The 23052-nt window shown below is 40.7% G+C and overlaps 1 protein-coding gene across 1 annotated transcript; it reads right to left on the bottom strand.

Annotated features, from left to right (window-relative positions):
- Nucleotides 1-1342: 1342 nt before the first annotated feature.
- Nucleotides 1343-18882, bottom strand: LOC108938952 (aggrecan core protein-like). Its single transcript, XM_018759980.2, has 8 exons — nt 18816-18882; nt 17846-18211; nt 17324-17498; nt 16979-17106; nt 15858-16151; nt 14259-15380; nt 2058-2695; nt 1343-1354 (listed from the first exon to the last, which is right to left on the bottom strand). Exons 1-8 carry the CDS (start codon nt 18880-18882, stop codon nt 1343-1345), a joined length of 2802 nt encoding a protein of 933 aa, XP_018615496.2.
- Nucleotides 18883-23052: the final 4170 nt, after the last annotated feature.

Below are 23052 nucleotides of genomic sequence, written 5' to 3'. Positions count from 1 at the left end.
GTTTCTGGGCTTGTTTCTATCACTTCTTTGGTGACTTCAATGCCCACTGTTGACAGTTTTGTTGTGGGTAAGATGTGTAACACTGATGAGGACGTTGTTAAGCCCAAATCATCCACTGATGTCATGGGTCTGAGAGAAACATCGGGCGGATGAGACTCGACATCCAAATGTTCAGGGATTGGGTACCCTGAGCTACTTTCTTCAGTTTCAGTGATCATAGCCTCTGTAACTTCCAGACTCTTTGCTTCTGTCATTGTTGGCTCTTTTTCATCTCTCACCGTTAACACCTCAGTTTTCTCCATGTCTTCCGTGACAACTGATATGCCTGATGGTCCAACAGAGGTTTCTGGGCTTGTTTCTATCACTTCTTTGGTGACTTCAATGCCCACTGTTGACAGTTTTGTTGTGGGTAAGATGTGTAACACTGATGAGGACGTTGTTAAGCCCAAATCATCCACTGATGTCATGGGTCTGAGAGAAACATCGGGCGGATGAGACTCGACATCCAAATGTTCAGGGATTGGGTACCCTGAGCTACTTTCTTCAGTTTCAGTGATCATAGCCTCTGTAACTTCCAGACTCTTTGCTTCTGTGGATGTTGGCTCTTTTTCATCTCTCACCGTTAACACCTCAGTTTTCTCCTTGTCTTCCGTGACAACTGATACGCCTGATGGTCCAACAGAGGTTTCTGGGCTTGTTTCTATCACTTCTTTGGTGACTTCAGTGTCCACACTTGACAGTTTTGTTGTGGGTAAGATGTGTAACACTGATGAGGACGTTGTTAAGCCCAAATCATCCACTGATGTCATGGGTCTGAGAGAAACATCGGGCGGATGAGACTCGACATCCAAACGTTCAGGGATTGGGTACCCTGAGCTACTTTCTTCAGTTTCAGTGATCATAGCCTCTGTAACTTCCAGACTCTTTGCTTCTGTCATTGTTGGCTCTTTTTCATCTCTCACCGTTAACACCTCAGTTTTCTCCTTCTCTTCCATGCTGACAGGTATAGTAGATTTTTTTACAAATGTTGCTCTGCTTACTGTGTCAACTTCGAGTGTATCTCTGCTTTGTGCTGTTGATATTTTCATGCTCGCCATGCTGTGTAGCGTAGAGGGTGATTTTGTCACTTGTTCCTCATCTTTCTCTGTGCTGTGTATGCTGGATTCTTCTGTTATTTCAGATAGTGACGATAAGCCTAATGTTTCGACCATCACCTCAGAAATTGAAGTTTCAGTATCTTGAGAAACTTCAGTGCTTATAATTTGTGGCACAACAGTAGAAACGCTGTCCAAAACTGAGGAGGGTGATGTTTGGCCTGCCTCATCCTTCTGTGTGCTCGGTCCTAGGGAAGTGTCTAGTGGATGAGATTCGACATTCAGTCCTTCAGGGACCAGGTAATCTGAGGTATTTTCTTGAGTTTCAGTGATCATTGCCTCTGTTACTTTCATACTCTTTGCTTCTGTGGTTGTTGGTTCCTTTTCACCTCTCACTGTTGTCACCTCAATTTTCTCCTTGTCTTCAATGGTAACTGACATGCCTGATGGTCCTAAAGATGTTTCCATGCTTGTTGTTATTTTCATGCTGGCCATGCTAACTTGCGTAGATGGTGATATTGTAACTCCTTCTGTCACATTTTTCACTGGGACAAGTGTTCTTGCTGAATGAACCGATTTAGGTACTAGTGTTTCTCTTGGTATTTCTGGCATGTTGACTGATGTTGTTGCTGTGGTTCTTTCTATCTGAAACACTTTGAAGACTGAAGATGCCATTGTATGTTTAGTTTCTCCAGTATAATAAATGTTTTCTAAGCTTTCTCCATCGGTGGTAGTGATGCCTTCAGTTACACCACCTATTTTTATTAATAAACTATCTTTCAAATTATTCTGGAAAGAAGTGAAAGGTGATACCTTTGGAGCCTCCGTGGAATATCCCACTTCTAAACTTGTCCCAGTCTCTGTTTCTTCTGTCACTGTGGAGATGTGAATGTTGGAGATTGTTTCAGGCAAGAGTAAGACTTCTTGTTGTCCTGAAACTTCCATGTTTTGCTTTTGCTTTACCTGAGTTCCATCGGTGTTGCTGGTAGCATCTGATTGTGTTGAAGCATCATATGCATCATCACCTGATCCATCTTGTAAATTTACCTCAAGGTCATCATCTGTAGGATATCTCCCAGATGTTTCCATGTCCTCAAAGGTCTCAGGACTTAAAGTAATAACTGCATCTGTAGATATTTGTTCTAGCACATCTTTTGTACTGTACACTGTGCTGGTTTGTGGCTTATGTAAATCTTTAACTGAACTTACAAAAAGATCTGGGTCTTTGACTAGTGCACCAGGTTTCTCATTATCAGGCTGCAGACTGGATAGAAATGGATGTGATGTTGTTCCAAGCAAAGCCTTTTTTGGAATTGTGTAGCTGTTGTAATTTTCTTCTGGGAATGTCTTGAACTCTACCAGAGAATAGTTAATGGTCATTTGCTCTACATCTTCAGTTTTTCCCAAAGGCATTTCAAATTGATCCCCTCTTGTTTTCTTGGTGTCTTTGTACGTCTCCTGCTGCTCACTCACAAAAGCCAGAGTCGAGGTGATGTTGCTATGAGGAGATGTCCACTGAGGCTGTGTACTTGTAGTTGAAGATGGAGACACTTGAGAAGCAATATTCTCCACCTCTTCAAAAACTTGTAAAATATCATTATCTGGGAAAGGAAAGAATACTAACAAATCATTGCATACATCACAAAGTCATCAAAAACATGAAAAAGAAAATCATTTAAAAAAATGCCATAATTTTGCTACTGTCTCGTTCTTTAGTTGAAATCATGCATTTGACTTTGTTTTGGTAAAAATGTCTACCTTTTCAGATGTCACTGTTAATGATGATTTATCAGAACTATCATTACCTAAAACAATACTTTTTGCCATGTATGTCATTCAATCTTTCATTCATTCAACATTTTACTGAAGTGGTATGACTTAAGATAATGCATCAAAGGATTTGCAATAAATGGACTGTACAGGCATCCCTCGATTTATGAAATTAATCAGTTCTTGAAAACGGTGTGGATATCAAACATTCTGATACTGAAGGCATATTTCCCAGTTTTCCAAATTGTAAAAATGCATTCCCAGGCCATCCAAAACCCCAAAACAATTTTTCCAAATATCACTGAAACACTGTAAAACATGAATATTCAATTTACAATACAATACAATTATCAATTTAAGATTTCATTGAAATATAAAACATATACATTTACATTTATTCATTCAGACCAGGGGTGGGCAATTAATTTTCCCAAGGGGACACATAAGAAACTGGGACTGTTGTGGAGGGCCGAACCAATAGGCTGAACTTAATTCTGATCAATACTAATTTTATCACTTCATTAAAAGCAGTTAATTGTACGGTTTTAATTAGCTGCTATGCGTAAGAATACATGTTACGATAAGGGTATGAAAATGTGGAGTAGGTCAAATATAGCAGTAAAAAATAGTAGAAAAACCAATCATTACACCACTATTTCATTTTATCTTTAACATAACATACTTTTAACCTTCACAAAAACAATACTGAAAATGTGTATGCTTTGCAGTATGTTAAAGACCAGCAATTAATTAACTTTATACAAAAAGCAATAAGTGCTTTTGATGTTTTTTGGTTATTTTTTTGTGTTCAGTGAGAAAAATCCAGTCTGTCTTGGGTTTGAACAAGTGCACTGAGGTCTGGTTAAATGTCTGAGGTGGATATGCGAAGGACAGCTGACAGGTGATCATGAGTGAGAGAGGATCTGTATCAGGATTTGTTGAACTTCATCACTGAGAATGTTTGTTCACATATGTAGGTAGATCCAAAGAGAACAAACATCTTCTGAGCATGCCTCCTCATGTGTGGAAAGTTCTCTTCTTTCAGAGAAGAGTAAAAATCCAGCAGTGATACTGACTAAAAGTGCTCTGCTAGTATCAGACTGAAGGTCAATGAGTTTGAGCTGAACATCGCTGGGTGTATCATCCATACTGCAGGGGGAAAAAGAAAAGTGCAACAAACTATCGCTGATTCAGTGCTCATGCCCTGATGAATTTAACTATTTTAGTTACAACATCAATAACAGGTTAATTTTTACACTGACTTACAACACCTCCTGATATAATTGTGCTGCTGCAAGAATTGTTACTAGAACTAGGAAGTATGACCATATAACACCGGTACTTAAATCCTTGCATTGGCTCCCGGTCTCTTATAGAGTTGATTATAAAATCCTACTTTTGACCTATAAGGCAATACATGGCATGATCATTAATCTTTATATCCCAGGACGATATCTCCATTCACTAGATGCAGGTTACCTTAAAGTACCTGTGATCAATAAGACCTCAGCAGGAGGTCGTGCCTTTAGTTATAGAGCACCTGAACTGTGGAATAGTCTACCAGTTACTGTCAGAAATGCCCCGTCTGTTTCTGTTTTCAAATCCCGACTTAAGACTTATATGTTTACTCAGGCATTCCACCTCGTAATGTAATTCAACCTGCCTTGGTTATTTATTTTATCAACTTTACAAAAATGCATTTTAAATTTACTTAAGTAACAAATTACTAACTCTGTCCTATCTTCTCGTTGAGCACTACCTCGCTACATAAGACCTGAGAAGGCCGGCCAGTGGTGACAGATGAATCCCGTGCTGACAGAGGATGATGTCCATCTGCCATGACGATCAAGACGTTCCATGCCGAGTCGGGGATCCAAGATGCCATTTACCAACATTATAATTACTTGTCAAACACTGGCTTAAAAATTGTTATTTTCTAGAATGCCCAGGAGGGGTGGGCTACCGCTGGCCCATGGACCCCCAGAGGTTTTTTTTTCTCCCTCAACTTACAGTTGGGAGTTTTTCTTCCTTTCCCTGGTGGCCAGTAGGTATACTTATAGTTCTATAATAAGTTCTTCATTATGGTAGCCATTAGTTGACCGTCTTCTCTGTTTGTATCTGTTTTTCTTGCCTTATGTCTGTGTTAAAGCGCTCTGTGTCACTGCGTGAGAAGAGTGCTCTATAAAAAATAAAATAAACAAAATAATACAATGTAAAAATACCAGTTTCTGGGTTAATTTCAGTCACTTTATCCTGCATCCGCTTCAAAAGTCCAACGTTTTCCCCGTCAGATTTGGACAACCATCCATTGTAACACCTGCCAGTTTGTCCCATTTCAGTCCCAGCTTTTCCAAGCATGCATTTACCTCCATGAACAAATCCCTCCCTGCCTGTCGTCGTCCCTTTCAATGACCGCATTGCTGCCAGCTCCTCCGTAACCTTAAACTTTCCCTCGTTATCCCACGTACAAAGACAAGTAACTGGGCTGTGTTGCGGACATCGCAGCTGTCATCAAAGCCAAGGAGAAAAAGTCAAATTTGCTCGCTTTGTTTTGCAGCTGAAGCTCCAGATTTCCCATGACCGATATCCTCGATCCTTCTCGTTACGGCACGCACACGCATACGTAAATTGAAAAAAAAAAATAGCCGTCACTTTCAAAATAAAAGCAATGCGGTGTGCATGGCGTACACTTATTTACATTTGATTTCTAATTTCTGATTGATCTCTCGCAGGCCGGACAGGGACAGCCAAAGGGCCAGATGTGGCCCGGGGGCCGTAAAATGCCCAGGTCTGATTTAGACGATGGTTTTCTCCAAAGCAAAGTACATCTCAGGAAGCAATACAAAAGTGAATTACACCAGTTGCCTTTGCTTTCCTGCTTCCCGGACATGCTCAGAAAACTCAGGGCAGTTTTCTGACTCCACTGAAAACTCTAGGGTAAGAGTTACTTTTTTGTCTGTTCCTAAAGCAATGAAAAACTCTCAAAACCAGAGATGCTATCCTAATACTGAACTTGTAGATGGTATATTTTTTAGTGTACTGAATTGCTATTTAAAGGGTTAACAGTTCTGAATGTTGCTTAAACTGAATACCTATAAAAATCAGCAAGTAGTTTAGTTGCATTGGAGTACCTATGATATCACTTGCAACACCCCCATTGTTTAGTGAAATTATATTTTTTCTTAGTGATACACTCAACAAGCTCAATAACATGTTTTATTACATTTCTATTTATTGTGAGAAATGTTAAGAATGGTTCTATTTATCATTTCACTGCGTCAAAAATGTCCCAGACCATTTGTTCTTAACAAGTAAAGCAGGTGTTTCACACCTCCTGAGCTGCTTGGTGTGCGAGTCCAGATCAGGGTATATAAAATTTGTATGTTTCTTCAAGTGTTTGCACCCTGCAGCAATTCTGGAGTGGTCCAATGGGAGGTGAGAGTTTTCCTAATATGCTGGTGAAGTTTTGGCAGAACAAACTGAAACTTGACAGATAGAGTGTATTTCACTAATGTATGGATGAGTGACCCATTGTAAGCAGTGTATCAAGCAATGTAAGTCACCTTGGTGAATACGGTGTGTGGGCTGGTACTACATAGAGTTCACTGGAAGTTGCTTTGGAGAAAAGTGTCTGCTAAATATATAAATGTAATGTAAATGTAAACTGTTACAAGCAGCTGACCTGAGCAACACACAAGCTGATTTTCACATTTAGCCTCTGTACCACAGACACAATCATCCACACTTAAACACACATACACACAAGTCATTCACAGCCAAAATTAATTGCAAAACTGGATAGATATCAATTTATGGGAATGAGGAACACCCCCTCCTGAATTGGTGCACACATAATTAAATCCAGAGAGCTAAAATAATGGACATGTCGTGATGATACAACACAAGGTTTTCTTTTTTAAGGCCACGTTTCTCCGAGTCTAAATTAAAGATTGAGAGATATGAGACGTGTCCTGCTTATTGTTTTGAAACTTGGAATTTGTATTAACTTGTTCAAAACTTTGAGATGTTTCTGCAATACATCTGATATAATTTGCAGAGAAAGGCAAGCAAATATCATTTGAAAAAAAAAGATTTAGGATTACTGCAACATACAGAGAATCAACAGACTGGATTAAAACCAAGATTTAAAATTAAAAAGCACTGCCTGAAAATGTGTCAGAGTTCTCAGTGAAAACACATTTCGTAATATGTCTTAAATTTTGTAACCTTTGTAATATTAATAGTATACCTCTTCTTACTGATACTACCAAAGAATGCACGAATGGCACTGTGAAAGTGAGTTGAACTGATTCGGTCACACAGTCCTATTCTAAGTGAGATTTATTACCATTTGCTCACTTGAAGGGTAAACAGATAAAAAGTTGAGCAAATAGGTAACTAAAAATATGCAATTAAGAAATAAGTCGATCTTTAACAACTTATTTCTTAATTGCATATTTTTCAGCGTGTGTGTGTGTCTATCTTTGAATAAAGGAACACTGACATAATTTCTAAAGCAACATATGTACATGAAGGAAACAGTTGAACACACACACACACATTTTCTGAGCCGCTTGTCCCATACGGGGTCGCGGGGAACCGGAGCCTACCCGGCAACACAGGGCGTAAGGCCAGAGGGGGAGGGGATACACCCAGGACGGGACACCAGTCCACCACAAGGCACCCCAAGCGGGACTTGAACCCCAGACCCACCAGAGAGCAAGACCCAGTCCAACCCACTGCGCCACCGCGCCCCTGGAAACAGTTAAAATTGCTATTAAATGTAAAACCATTGTTGATGAGAGAGGTCAGAGGAGAATGGCCAGACTGGTTCGAGCTGACAGAAAGGCTACAGTAACTTAGATAACCACTCTTCACAATTGTGGTGAGCAGAAAATATTTCTCAGAATGTACAACATGTCGAACCTTGAGGTTGATGGGCTACAACAACAGTTCCCGCAACAGTTTCTTCCCTGAGGCAGTCAGACAACTCAACAACCTGCTGCCTCCCAACGCTCACCTGGCACAGTCAAACAGCTTACCCAGCATGACTCCATACACTACAAACTGCCTACAGTTAACAGCCCATGTCCACGTCCTGTCCTGTCCTGTGCATTTATTCATTGTCTTGTACTCCTGTTCTGTGTTGCACCATGCTCGCCAGAGAAACAACAATCCGTTCCACTGTATACAAGCTATATAGAGGAATGACAATAAAAACAAGTTGAACTTGAACAGCAGAAAACCATGCTCGATTCCACTCCTGTCAGCCAAGAACAGAAAGCTGAAGCTGCAGTGAGCACAGGCTCACCAAAACTGGACAGTTGAAGACTGGAAAAATGTCACCTGGTCTGATGAATCTCAATTTCTACTGAGCCTCACAGATGGTAGGGTCAGAATTTTGCATCAACAGCATGAATCCATGGACCCAGCCTGCCTTGTGTCAACAGTCCAGGCTGGTGGTGGTGGTGTAATGTTGTGGGGAATGTTTTTCTTGGCATACTTTGGGCCCGTTAATACCAATCAATCATCGCTTGAATGCCACAGCTATCAGAGTATTGTTGCTGACCACGTATATCCCTTCATGGCCACAATTTACCTGTCTTCTAATGGCTACTTTCAGTATGATAATGCACCATGTCACAAAGCAAATGTCATCTCAAAATGGTTTCAGGAAAACAACAATGATTTCAGTATTCTTCAATGGCCTTCTCAGTCACCAGATCTGAATCCAATACAATACCTTTGGGATGTAGTAGAACAGGGGAGTCACAGCATGAATGTGCAGCTGACAAATCTGCAGAAATTGTGTGATGCAATCATGTCAACATGGACTAGAATATCAAAGGAATGTTTCCAGCATAGGGGGTGTGGAGGCGCAGTGGGTTGGACCAGATCCTGCTCTCCAGTGGGTCTGGGGTTCAAGTCCCGCTTGGGGTGCCATGCGACGGACTGGCGTCCTGTCCTGGGTGTGTCCTCTCCCCCTCCGGCCTTACACCCTGTGTTGCTGGGTAGGCTCTGGTTCCCTGCGACCCCGTATGGGACAAGCGGTTCTGATAATGTGTGTTTCCAGCATCTTGTGGAATCCATGCCACAAGAACTGAAGTTGATTTAAGAGCAAAAGGAGGCCCTACCTGTTAATCAAGTGCTCAGCAAATATTTATTTCTGCAGCAGGATATGTGCTTTTAAATCTACGTGTTTATGTGACACATGATTTATTAGTATTTAAACAGATTAAAAAGTAAAATGTATGTTTTTATTGTTTAAACTGTGGCATTGAAACATTTGCTGACATGCAAAAACAATAAATCCAGATGATTTTGCCACCATGTTGTAGAGCAACTTTGACCTGTTGCTCACCCTTCTCAACAGTGTTCAGAACTTCTATTTTTGTAGGTAATTTAATGCTGTGGAGTATTCCAATTTGCAGCAAAACTACCAATGTCACCTGGAGACTTAGTATACATCTTCAGGGTCAAAATAATCTGTCATAAACTGTACACAAAGCTGACGTGTGGAGTATTATAAATGTTTAATATTTTTCTTACCCTTCTTATGTAATCAGTATAGTGTTTCAATCAATAACTTTACATCAATATCCTGATCTAATTTACTGAGTTCATAATCAGTAACAGTTAAAGTACTGTTACATACAGTACTGTAAAAGATATGTTAGATATACAGTAAATTATGGTGCATTTGATAGCAAAGTGGTTAGAGCTGCTGCCTTCTCTTCCAAAGGTAGGAGATTTGAATGGCACCTACTGGTTTTAATGCCTTTGAGCAAAGTGCTAATCATTGATCCATTCATTTCAGTAACTGCTTGTCCTGATCAAGGTTGCAGGGCTCCAGAGCTTACCCAAGAAGCACTGGGTGCAAGGCAACTTGACATGATTCCAGTCCATTGCAGGGTAGCTACACACACATGAAATTTAGTGTCATCAATCCACATGAACTTCATATCTTTGGATGGGGAAGAAACCAGAGCAGGGAGGTGTGGGTTTGACAGGGTCCTGCTCTCCAGTGGGTCTGGGGTTTGAGTCCTGCTTGGGGTGCCTTGCGAGAGACTGGCGTCCTGTCCTGGGTGTGTCCCCTCCCCCCTCTAGCCTTATACCTCATGTTGCCGGGTTGGGTTCCGGCTCTCCGCGACCCCACATGGGACAAGCGGTTTCAGAAAATGTGTGTGTGTGTGTGTGTGTGTGTGTGTGTGTGTGTGAAACCAGAGCATGTACTGGAATCACACACACAGACAGGGGGAAAACAAGCAAACTCCACACATAACTGAGCCAGATTCAAACCTATGCCTGAGCAGCTTGAGCGTTGTAATGTTGCCGTGCTGCACATCGCATCACCATGCCACCAGAAAAGCATTAGCTAAATTAATTGAAGTTATATAAAAGATTAACCCCGTGTACAGTTTTATTTATTTATTTATTTATTTATTTTATTTTTTTACAGAAACCTTTTCCCATCATGAAAGACAGTTTTAAAATAAAATAGAAAAACAGTGTCTTTTCAAAGTGTCTTTCCAGTCATGGTTACGAATAAGAAACAAGGTAAACTACTGCATGATACTCACACACAGACACTGCCTAAAACCACTTGTCCCAAGTGGGGGGGGGGGGGGTCACGGCAAACCAGAGCCTAACCCAGCAACACGGGGTGCAAGGCTGGAGGGGGAAAGGACACACTCAGGACAGGATGCCAGTCCATCACAAGGCACCCCAAGCAGGACTCGATCCCCAAACTCGCCAGAGAGCAGGACTCAGCCAAGCGCACTGTGCCACTGTGCCCGTGTGCATAATACTGCAACAATTAAATTCCATTAGCTCCATCTCCTTGATTACTTGGTGACTTCATAGGAATCAACACACCATTCAAAAACACCATAACGCATCAACTTAATTGTTCCCACAAAAATCATATAACCTGTATTGTGTCTTTTTATATGCAAGTGTATTTTCTGTCTTTGTGCTATCAATGCCCCTAACATTTAAAGAAATGCAAGGTAGACATCTACCCATAAACATAGCATAATGCTTAAGATTTTTTGTACTGTACTGTGTCAGTATTGATTAACACAATGTTAACTTGTTAAACACTTACTCTCACTCACTTTCCCTAACCACTTTTCCATGGTCAGAGTCATGGGGGTCTTGAGCCTATCCCAGAAGCACAGAGAGTAAGGTTAACTAAGTAACATCAGTGAGTGGGAGGCAGAGTGTCTTTCAAAGATTACACAGACTCCTGTTAACAAAGAAAAGCTATTCTCACACACACACACACACACACACACACACACACACACACACACACACACACACACACAATGTCTACTACCACTTGTCCCAAGCGGGGTCGCGCTGAGCCGGAGCCTAACCCAGAAACACAGGGTGCAAGCCTGGAGGGGGAGGGTACACACCGAGGATGGGATCCCAAGCAGGACTCAAACCCCGGACCCACCACAGAGCAGACCCCAGCCAAACCTATTGTGCCACTACGCCCTCCAAGAAGCTATTCATAATTACTGATTTAGTTAATTATTTAGTTTTACTATGTATGAAGCCTGTAGCCACAGTACGAAACAAGGGCTTACAAAATACTCGATTAGTCTATTTTCAATAATACGAGTCTATTGAAGAGTTACCATGGTCCTGAGTCTATCTAGAAGCACAGAGTATGAGGCAGGGGACATCCTGGGAAGGATTCTGGTCCATTGCAAGACAATCACACAGAGTCACAGATACACAGTAACACAATAAGGGCAAATTAAAGTCACAAATTCACCTGAAACACAAGTCTTTATATTGTGGGACTTCACAAAAACACTGGAAACCCAGAAGGAAGATGCAAAGTCCACAAGCACTGAGTTGAACTCAGACTGATATCTGAACTCACAGCACAGGAGTTCTGAGGCCCCAACACTACCCGCTGCACCATCATGTGGTCCCAGATACAGAAATGTTGAGTAACAGCCACCACCAAATTCATGCACAGCTGTGAAACTCATCTGTACTCTACTTTTCATATAAAACTGGCCTCAAGCAGCCGTCAGCTGAATCAGGACTTCATCAGCTGAAATGCACATACAACAATGCTCAGAGCCACAATCACATATCAAGTGAAAAATGTTCTCTCTTTAATAAAATCAATGATAATAGTCATAATCACAATAATATAATAGATAAGCTTTTACCTTAACCATATACTCCTTTGTACTTGGCAGGTAAAATTTAAAATCAGACTGAATTGCAACAATTCTTTAGACATAATCAGCAGGGTTAATATTAGCTTTCCTTTATGATTTTTCAGTGTTTTTTTATATGAAGAAGCTAGTTTAAGGGTCACCCAGCAGAGCTACTGGAAGAACCACACTTTAACATTGCTAAAAAAGGGTAAACTGGCACAATAAAAAATTCAAAGAACTGAAATTTATTAACAACTGTGTAATTTGGAGGGGGGTGTGGGGGTGTGGTAGTGTGGTGGTGTGGTGGGTTGGACAGGGTCCTGCTCTCCGGTGGGTCTGGGGTTCGAGTCCTGCTTGGGTTGCCTTGTGACAGACTGGCGTCCTGTCCTGGGTGTGTCCCCTCCCCTTCTGGCCTTACGCCCTGTGTTACCGGGTAGGCTCCGGTTCCCTGTGACCCCATATGGGACAAGTGGTTCAGAAAATGTGTGTGTGTGTGTAATTTGGTCATTCTGAAACAACCCTGTTCCCACAGTTACATTATATTGCCATCTGGTCGGCGCTACAGAGCACTGAGCACCAGGACAGCCAGGCACAAGAAAAGTTTCTTTCCTCAGGCCATCTACCTCATGAACAGTTAAATCCCCCCTAGAGAGTAAACCAGTGCAATACACAATGGTATTTATATTTATAATTATATCTATTTATCACATCATATCTCTTACCCACACTCCCTTGCATTTGTATAGAACATACCTGTACATACATACAATGTCTAGTGACTATTTTTGTATATTGGGTACTTTATATTCTTTATATTTTTATATATTTTTTATCCTTCATTCACATATTCTATCTTATCATCTGCCTTGTCACTGTCATTCTGTCTGTGCTGTGGAAGTCTCTGTCACCAAGTCAAATTCCTTGTATGTGTGAACATACTTGGCAATAAAGTTCGTTCTGATTCTGATATTTGCCCAAAGTTTCCCTTTAGTACTTTACTCATCTGGGACACTGTAAATCACTACAGGATGATGACAACCTTTTTAAATAGCTAATGTTTTACACTGGGTACATACTACATTTGTATTGCCAGTCCAGCTTCATAACTATACCTGTTGCATACACACTGACTGTCTAACAGACAAACTTTTCTTAAACGCTTGTCCTGGTCAGGGTTGCAGAAATCCAGAACCTATCCCAGAGCCACTGGTTAGGGGGTACCACCTGGATGGGATGCCAGTCCATCACAGGGTAGCCACACACTTCCCTTCACACTCTATGGGCAATTTACCTGAACCGCACGTCTTCAGACTTCAGAAGAAAACCGGAGCACCCAGAAGAAACCCATTAAGACATGGGTAGAACATGTAAACTCCACAAAGACTGCGCTGGATTCAGACCTACACCCAAACAGACTAGGCACTATGAGGTGGAGGCACTACTGGCTGAGACATCATGCTGCCTTGGCTTTCTAACTTTATAACACAGTTGGACTGGAAGTTTGTAACTCATTTTGTTTGTAACTCCAAAGTCACTGTCACCAAAAGTCTAAAGTCACAATCATTATAAACTTAATAATATAGGCATATCTGTCATTTTATTTATGAATTATGTTGTGTTTTCAGAAATTCCTATACTAAGTTAAAAAATGTTACTACAGACTTTGGACAGATCATTTCGAGCTTTATAAAAAATTGTTTTAGAAAACCTCTCAGATCCTTCAAGATTTATTACTTGACTGTCACTGAGGAAGTCAAGGTATGTCATTAAAATGGACTGCAAAAGTTCTTTCAAAACATATTTGTCTGTATGTTACTTTCACAAAGGTTACTTCAGGACCCTGGACAGCTACTTCTTTTTTCTCAAAACTTTAATTTTGATTGCTTCTGTGCACCAAGATTTATGCATATTAAAATTAATCACAATATTCAGCAACGGACTGCAGTTTCATCTCAGTCTGAATATAGGGCAAAGGACCAATGCTAGTATACCTGGGTTCTTTTTTTTTTTTAAAGTTGTCTGAAGCATAACACAAATCGAAAAAATCCACAAAGAAACAAAACTATTATACTGATATATTTTTTCTTACTTTGAGATTCAAAGGTTTTAAAAAAAAATGAATTAGGTTGTATATCGATATGTTTATGTGCTTCATGAAGAGGTTTGCAACATGCAGAATAAAGAAAGAAAAATCAACCAAACATACCAGACTGTTGTTCTTGCTCTTGAACTTCAAAATGAAGCATGGATTGGCTTGGTATTACAGTCTGTGGGGTGGCTGTTGAAATGTCTGCAGTGTACGATCTAGTACTCCGTGTCAGATATTTTTTGTGACTTTCAGTTGTCACATCCTTGACTTCTATCACACCTTCGGAAGGCTTCTGAAAACTTGTAGTAAAATCCTCAACAAAGTTTGCATACTTTACAGTGTCTGAAACTGTCTTGCTTTCACCAGCTCTCTGAGTTACTGTAGCAATACTGCTGTGTACTTCAGTGGACATTTGTGGTGTTGAAGCCTCAGCCTGTGAATCTTGGTCTGGTAAAAAAGATTCTCTTGTGGACTTAGTAGGAAACATTCTGTCACTCTGTTCTGTTCTTGTGCCAGCCTTTAAATCAGTGAAGTAACTGTCCAGGTGTGTTGATGAAGCAGACAAGGAGATTTCATCAGGGTCTTTAAATGACTCTTTTGTCACAGAGGGTGTTTGGTGTTTTATTGGAGTATCAGTGTCATCTTGGGCTGCGCTGGGAGAAGCATGTACACTTTTCACAGTGGAGGATGGAGAGGATAGTTCTGTAGGCACTGTATATCCCTGAGGGATTGACTCTACCTGGATCACACTTTCATCATCATAATCATTGTCATCAAACAGGAATGTTGTTGCAAAGCTCATGTATTCTTCCTGGACAGTAACTGTGCTCGCAGGTGGTATGGTGACTTGAATAGGGTCATGTGAGACTCTGTGATGTGGAACAACCATGCTGGTTGAAAACATGGATGGGGGCTCTGTGGGGGCTTCAGCACCTTCTTGATGAAAGCTCTCAGATCTCTCTTCAAAAACCGGCTGGGTTGTCTCGACAGTGTAGGATTTCTGAGTTGAAAGGGGCTTCGTGGTAACTCCAGTTTGAAATGGTTCCCCAAGATCAGCTTTTGTAGCTGTTACAGCCTTCAGTGTGGTCGGTTCCAAAGTAAGTGTTTTAGCTGTGCTCTTGTCCATAAAAAATGGGGGCAAAAAGGGCCTGATGGAAGAAACCACTGACTCCTTTGAAGCTGTAGTAACACCTTCAATAGCAACATCAACCCAGCTGGTCTGCTTACCAAGCTCTTTTGCTGAATGTAAACATAAGAGAAGAGAGAAACCATAGATAAATTTAAATATCCTGTGCTGTTAATAAAACAAATTTAAAAAAAAAAAAAAAAAAAAACTTTTTGAATGATCTAACAATAAGTCATTCAGTTTTAGTCTTCTTTTCAGTATTATGCCCCATTTAACACTTAAACTGTCTAACTTTTTTTGGAAAACAAATAATAAATAACATCTTGCATAATCTGATTGAGTTAGCATAATTAATTTGCAAAATTTATTACAAAATGCTTGCTTGACATTAAAACAGCCCTGGGTTTACTGTTGAAAATGTTTGTCAGTGGTGAAAAACATATATATGTTAATGAATACTAAAACAACAGTTAAATTTAAAAACATTACTCATTTTGCGTTACTGAAGAACATTTTATTCCAATTTAAAATATAATAATATGTAATCACCTTATTTAATGCAGTCTTGTGGACAAGTATAAATTATTTACCTTTAACGCAGTAGGCGCCCAGCTTCAAGCTTGGACTTGGAAATCCTGTTTGGTCACTGTACCGATACATGGTCCTTACACCCAGAAGACCTCCTCCACACTGTGCCTTGGGTATGGAGACTGGGTAACGGGCACTTCCATCAGAAAGCCAACCATAATCACACCTGTCCAGGCCCTGCCTCCATGCCGCATGTAGCTGACCAGGGGAGGCCAGTGAAGAACCCCTTCTTTTGCACTCCTCTTTGGCCTCTTCCAGGGTCATCTTGTAAGTTACAGGAGCATAATAAACTTCCCCTTAAAAACAAAAAAAAAAAAAACACAGATATTGTTGAAAGACCTTTCCATACAACAGCAACCAAAAAATAAAATATATATACAAATGCAACTGCTAATTTCCAAGCAAAACTTGAGAGGATTGTGTTTTACGACTTTTATTAGGAACCATTATTTAACTGATAACTTTGTCCAAGACAGCTTAAAATATTAAGTTTAAATACTGCTACCTACAATTATTAAACTATTTATATTCATTCATTTAGCTGATACTTTTCTCCAAAGCAGCTTACAGTGTTACCATTACAATCACTTACCCATTTATACAGCTGGGTAAATTCACTGGAGCAATTTAGGGTAAGTACCTTGCTCAAGGGTACTACAGCCAGAGGTGGGGATTAAACCATCAACCTTTGGAGCCAAAGGTAGTAGGGCAAACCACTACACTACCAGCTGTCCATTATAAAACCGGGAAGCTTTTACAGGCACAATTCAAGGTAAATACCTTGATCAGCGCTACAACAGCAGGAGCAGGAATTTGAAGCAAGGCAACAGCTCTAACTCTTATGTTACCCCACAAGGCAGTTGTCATGTTGTATTTTATATGGTTGACTATTGCTGGCAGTGTTCATTTTCAAAATATCAAGAATTACTGAAATTAAGGGTGTCTTAAGCAAAATGAGTAGAAGAGACATAGCTTACATTTTTATTGTATTACACCCTATTACACTCATCCTACTGACGTTTCACAACAAAGTTTTTGTTAAATACGTTCGGAATAAGCAACCTTGTTGCTGTACATTTTCCAAATACTTCAGCTTTTACCGAAATAATGTTTAAATGATCACCTTCTAGCTTGTCCACATAACAGTAGACATCATAAGTCTCTTTCGGGTTTCGTAGTCCATAGGTTCTGATACCAGGTTTTCCCCTTTTATCAGCATAGCAACCAGCCCTGGGTCTTGTAATTGGATATCTGCAAAGAATAAAATAACAAGACAAAGTGGGTTTTCCTTAGATGAAATCCTCAGGATTCACATGTTGATGGTTATTTTATTTATATTTAATAACAACATACTGTGGTAGTAATGAGCTGAAAAGACTATTAAAGTTCATATTTTATTTACTAAAGTAGTGCAAGTTAACAACAGCCTACTTTACAAAACTACAGTAACCTCATGACAATGTCTTACCGTACTGTCTGATCTGCAATCCAGCCAGCATCACACTGGTCAAACCCATCCTCGTAAGCTGATTTTAGTTGGGCAAATGTAGCAATTGATGCCCCAACAGAGAGGCAGGTCTTCACCGCCTGGTCATAGCTCAGAGTGTATCTGTTATTCTCCGCCCGGTAGTGAAACACTACACCTGTACACATTAAAAAAAATATATAAAAAAGAACAGTTAGTTCAGGATATTCACAAACTGTGTAAGGATAAGTGCATGGGTTGGACGATACAATATCTATTTTTAGAATGTATTCATTGCTCATTGTTTTTAGTCTGAAAGTGTCAAACATGATAAGGCACAATAATAAAAACAGGAATTTAAAACCAGACAAACAGACAGAATAACAGGTCTATAGTTGACACTAGGACCAGAAAAGAAATCTCTATACAAGTACTTTACTACAATAGAGAAAATTTGTTAAATGTAATTTGTGGTCTTTACATGACATACAGTATAGTGTGAGGGGAAACACGTGTCATTCTTACCACTGACATCCAGTGAGACGGCATCCTGTGTGTCATCAATGCCATACATAACATCACAGCGATACAGCCCTGCATCACTGGCTCTGAGCTTGACTACTGTGAGGGATGCATCACCAATGTCCTCTGGGTGGCTGGGGATTGAAACCCGGTTCCTGTAGAGGGGTCCAATCTTGATGGCCCCATTCTGTGCCACTAATACTGTGTTCTCAACCTCACCCTCCACCCTGGTCCATTTGATCCGCAAACGGTCTGTGCTTGTAGAACTATTCATGGCAGGTGTGGAGGTGGAGATGGCAGAAAAGGAACATGGTAGGACCACCCTTCCAGAGAGAGAGCCCCTCACAGGCTTTGTTCCTAACAATGTGCCTGAAATCAGCAAAGAAAAGTTAAAATGCTTATAGTGTGCAAGCAGATCTTAAAGACACTATATTTATTAAAAGTATCATTTGAACATAGTTTTCAGTACAAAAATCAAATAATCAAATTAATATCACATTATTTATAATGATTGCTGAAATATAACTCAATCAATGCTGATGTCAAAGGTTTCTCAAAAAAAAGATTTTCTGTAGTATGATTATCACAATTTCCAAGTCTGCTTAGGTAATGAAATGCAGTATCATAAAGCACACACACACATTTTCGGAACCGCTCGTCCCATACGGGGTCGCAGGGAACCGGAGCCTACCCGGTAACACAGGGCGTAAGGCCGGAGGGGGAGGGGACACACCCAGGACGGGACGCCAGTCCGTCGCAAGGCACCCCAAGCGGGACCCGAACCCCAGACCCACTGGAGAGCAGGACCCCGGTCCAACCCACTGCGCCACTGCGCCCCCTATCATAAAGCACTGATGCAAAATATGTGTCATAATGACTGCTTGATATAAAAAATATGTCTCTAAATGCTAAAAGACTAACTAAACTTTATCACACTGATTCAGCGGGTACAGAAATGGAGTCCAGATCTTACCGAGTCCATCTGCACTCTGGAATAGGAAACATAACCAGCACAGGATATGTTTTATATTAAATAACATCTTCAGTCTGGGAAAAAAAAAAAAAAAACATTCAGTTAAATAATTATTGAAGTATATAAATATGTTTTTCCACATATTTTAATACCAGCAAAAGTAAAGGGTGAAAGGGTTTTTTCGTGTTGATTTGGTAGATACCTTTGAATAATAAATGACTCAGCACAAACTGCACACTGTAATAGAAAACATAGTGTTTTACAGAAGTGAATTTTCCCCACTTCCTACTCCCCACCCTTAATCCCTCAAAAAAATGTAACTTAATGCTCCTAAAGCATTAAGCAAAAAATGGCAAACTCTTCTTTTCTGTCACTGGTGAAACTGGAAGCAAGAGGAGCATCATGTCAGGATTGATACACACCACATTAAAGCGAACATGAAGACATATTAACAAATAATACCAAAGCATAGAACACCTTTCTTTGCCTGTTTGAAACTGAAAATTAATAGGTACCACCCCCTAAACTTTATATTCTTTTTTAGTCCTCAAATTTTCCAAGTTATCCCTAAACTAAAGTAAAGTATGATATAACTCATCTCTGCTCTAAGCAGGAACTTTTATGTTCTCACTCTGCATTCTTCAGTATTAGATGTCACAATCAGTTACGATTGTAGTTATTATTATTATATTAATATTAGGATGTGGCAACTGTATATTAAAGATTTAAATATTAATTATTAACTATAAAATTTAAATTAATTTTAATTACTTATTAATCATATTAATCATTTAAAATGTATTCGTAACAAAATGTAAAAATTAGTTACAAACAAATTTTAAATAATTAATATTTTACTGGCAGTTAGAAGATTCTGAGGAGGGGAGCGGAATGGAATTCAAAATGTGTCAAATGTTTCAAACACTAGGGAGCGACACTTACATGAGCCACTATCGTCTAGTAAGATAATGAACGGGTTCAACTGGGCTTCGCCGGGCACGTCTTCTCTGCGCGCTCCCGTTTCTTAGCACCCCGATTGCCTTGCTATACGTAACTTTTTTTTTTTTTTTTTTTTCTCAATTCAGTGGAATTATTTTAACATCAAGTCTGCAGAAACGCCTGCCACATGAGATGGGTCTCCTTTGTAACTCATTTTATTCGCTTTATTACATAATATATAAAGCGAATAAAATGCGTGAAACTTTAGGAGATCCCTCTCTCAGCGCTGGTTGACGCTGCAGGAGTACATTTACATTACATTTCTCCAAGGCGACGTGTCTTACCAGCCCACACACCTTATTCACCAAGGTGACTTACACTGCTATATACACTACTTACACTGGGTCACTCATCCGTACATCAGTGGAACACACTCTCTGGAACCTGAACAGCATGTCTTTGGACTCTGTGGGAGGAAACCCACGCAGACGCGGGCAAAACATGGTGGAAACGCCACACACAGACTGAGTGGGGATCGAACCCATAACCTCACACCAGCCAGGCGCTGTGAGACAGTACCCCACGTACCCTTCAGGACTTTGATTCGAATCCCACCTGTACTCTGTGCCGGCTGCTGTAGGAATACACAACTCCGAAAGTGGGTAAATCATTAAGTAGATCTCTAGCAGTAAGTCCTTTCCGACAAAGACGTCATATCACATCTGTCGCAGAAAATGTGATAGCGCAACAACAGTGAGTGAAAAGAAGAAGTCACGGTGCAAAATGTCTCACCGTTCAGAAAAGACACTCATTCTCAATTGAGCGAAACGTAATGAGTTTTAAAAACGAAAAGCGGGGTTCTTATTAAGAATATTACTATTAGTAGTCAATTTTCTACACCATGGTCCTCGTAAGGTTATTATTATTATTATTATTATTATTATTAACAATAACAATAGCTCTATTATTATTATTAACAATAAGTTGACAATAGCGAACAGACACGGGTTTTTTTTCCTTCAGAATTCCCCATCCTTCCTTTTAGATGACACTGCTCTAACTTCTTTACTTTGCTTAACTTTTCAAGCAGACATTTCCATACCGAGTATGAAATTATTGCTACAGTTACTGATACTCACACTTCTGTAACATAAGATTTTTCAAGTAAAGGCAATTAATAATACAGTAAATTAAAATTTAAAAATAATAATACCTTACGAACTTCGTAAATCCGGTATTTAAAGAAAAAATAATAAATAAATATAAAAAATGGTTCGACCATTAAATCCCGTAAATTTCAGTCTCCGATTCCATTCGGAAATCTTAGGTTACATCTTCATTCCTAAGCAGGTAGAACCGTTTCCATGTCCAAGGCGCTCTGTGCAGCTCCAGTACAACTGCAGTTCAGTTCCAGTTATAACTCCAGGACAACTCCAGTCTGCAGTTTCTACTGCCCTCCGTCTTTCTGGAAGACTGAGAAAGTCTGAGCAGGCTGTAGACTAGAAATAAACTTACAACCACGTTTTTTTTTTTTTTTGCTCTCTCTCTCTATTGGTCCCCAAGAGGTGGGGCACACTGACCACCCTAAAACTGAGTGGATAAGTCACAGCACAGGGAAATAAATAAATATTTTTTTAGTTTATTTAAAGTGTCAATGACTTGAAAAGAATAGCCATATACATGTAACATGCTGTGGTTATGGGCAATGCAATGGTTTGGGGCTTGAACGGAATCATAATACAGATGGTCCCAGATTTACGATGGGGTTACGTTCTGCGAAACCCGTTGTAAGTCGAAAATATTGTAAGTCAAAAATGCATTTAATACACCTAACCTACCAAACATCATAGCCTAGCATACGGGCGATAGCCATTACCGACTTGCCGCCTTCATGCTGGGCAATTGTCTTGAGTTTCTCCTCAAGAGTAATTGCCTTCCTCTTCCTCTTCCCACCAGTAGCAGGAGACACAGATGTGCGTTTCTGTGACATTATGAATGCACAAAACAACGTCGATACAGAGGGGTTTCTGCATAGCAACCGCGTGACAGACTGAGAGATGTGGATTGCTGCCACTGCCCAACATCATGAGAGAATATTGCACAGCATATCGCTTGCCCAGGGAAAAAAAAAAAAAAAAATCAAAATTCAAAGTACAGCTTCTACTGAGGCGCAGTGGGCTTGGCTGGGTCCTGCTCTCTGGTGGGTCCAGGGGGTTCGAGTCCTGCTTGGGGTGCCTTGCGACGGAGTGGCATCCTGTCCTGGGTGTGTCCCCTCCCCCTCCAGCCTTGCGCCCTGTGTTAGGGTTAGGCTCAGGCTCCAGTTTACAACAACCCCGCTTAGGACAAGTGGTTTTGAACAGTGTGCGTGTTTCTACTGAATGTCTATTGTCAGCTCATCATCGTAAAGTCGAAAAATCGTAAGTCAAACCATCATAAGTCAAGAAGCATTTATAATTTATATAATATAGTATTGTTTGAATTGCTCCTCACTTTCAGTAGGAACATGTCTCATTCAGGTCACCGTTCTGAGCTTTCTATGTAGGAACGGACTTGACCCAGCTCAGCCTGTCACCGGCACATTGAACAACTTATTCTTATTAACTTTTTATTTAGCCAAAACCTGTGATGAATGCTGCTTACAAAGGAAAATAATCAAATTTACAATGATTAGCCCAACCATACAGGAAGGAACTCTACTGTAGCAAGCAGAGGTTTGGGCTCCAAAATTTGCACAAAAGTTTTCCATAACAAATATTTATTGCGACTCCAGCATGTAGCAAGAGATATTTTAGCTTAGCTTAGTTCCTCCTACCCCTCCGCGAACCGCCACCTTACCGAGGTGGAGGGGTTTGAGTCCCTGAATGATCTCAGGAGCTATGTTGCCTGGGGCTATATGCCCCTGGTAGGGTCTCCCAAGGCAAACAGGTCCTGAGTGACAGACGAGACAAAGTGCAGTTCAAAATCCCCTTATGACTATTAAATCAAGGATCTCATTCACCCCGCCCGGTATGGGGTCACCAGAGCCCCACCCTGGAGCCAGGCCTGGGGGGGGCTCGCATGCGAGTGCCTGGTGGCCAAGTCTATGCCCACGGGGCCTGGCCGGGCTCAGCCCGAAGCCATGACGTGGAGCCGCTCTTCGGTGGGCTCACCACCTGCCGGAGAGGACATATGGGGCCGGTGCGTTGTGATTTGGGCAGTGGTCTGGGCCGAGTGCCCGGCCGACCCAAACCTCGGACGCCAACTCTGGCTTTTGGGACTTGGAATGTCACCTCACTGGCGGGGAAGGAGCCTGAGCTAG

This window comes from Scleropages formosus, chromosome 17 (assembly GCF_900964775.1).
Source record: "Scleropages formosus chromosome 17, fSclFor1.1, whole genome shotgun sequence".
In the NCBI taxonomy this organism is placed as follows: domain Eukaryota; kingdom Metazoa; phylum Chordata; class Actinopteri; order Osteoglossiformes; family Osteoglossidae; genus Scleropages; species Scleropages formosus.
This window is presented reverse-complemented; position numbering and strand designations above follow the sequence as displayed.

Excerpts from the sequence above, each read along its gene's own strand:
- LOC108938952 (XM_018759980.2), bottom strand. The coding sequence starts at position 18,882 with ATGTTATTTAATATAAAACATATCCTGTGCTGGTTATGTTTCCTATTC. Across the intron at positions 17,499-17,845 it reads CGTCTCACTGGATGTCAGTG|GTGTAGTGTTTCACTACCGG; the intron begins GTAAGAATGACA and ends TAATGTGTACAG. Across the intron at positions 16,152-16,978 it reads TTATGTGGACAAGCTAGAAG|GGGAAGTTTATTATGCTCCT; the intron begins GTGATCATTTAA and ends TTTGTTTTTAAG.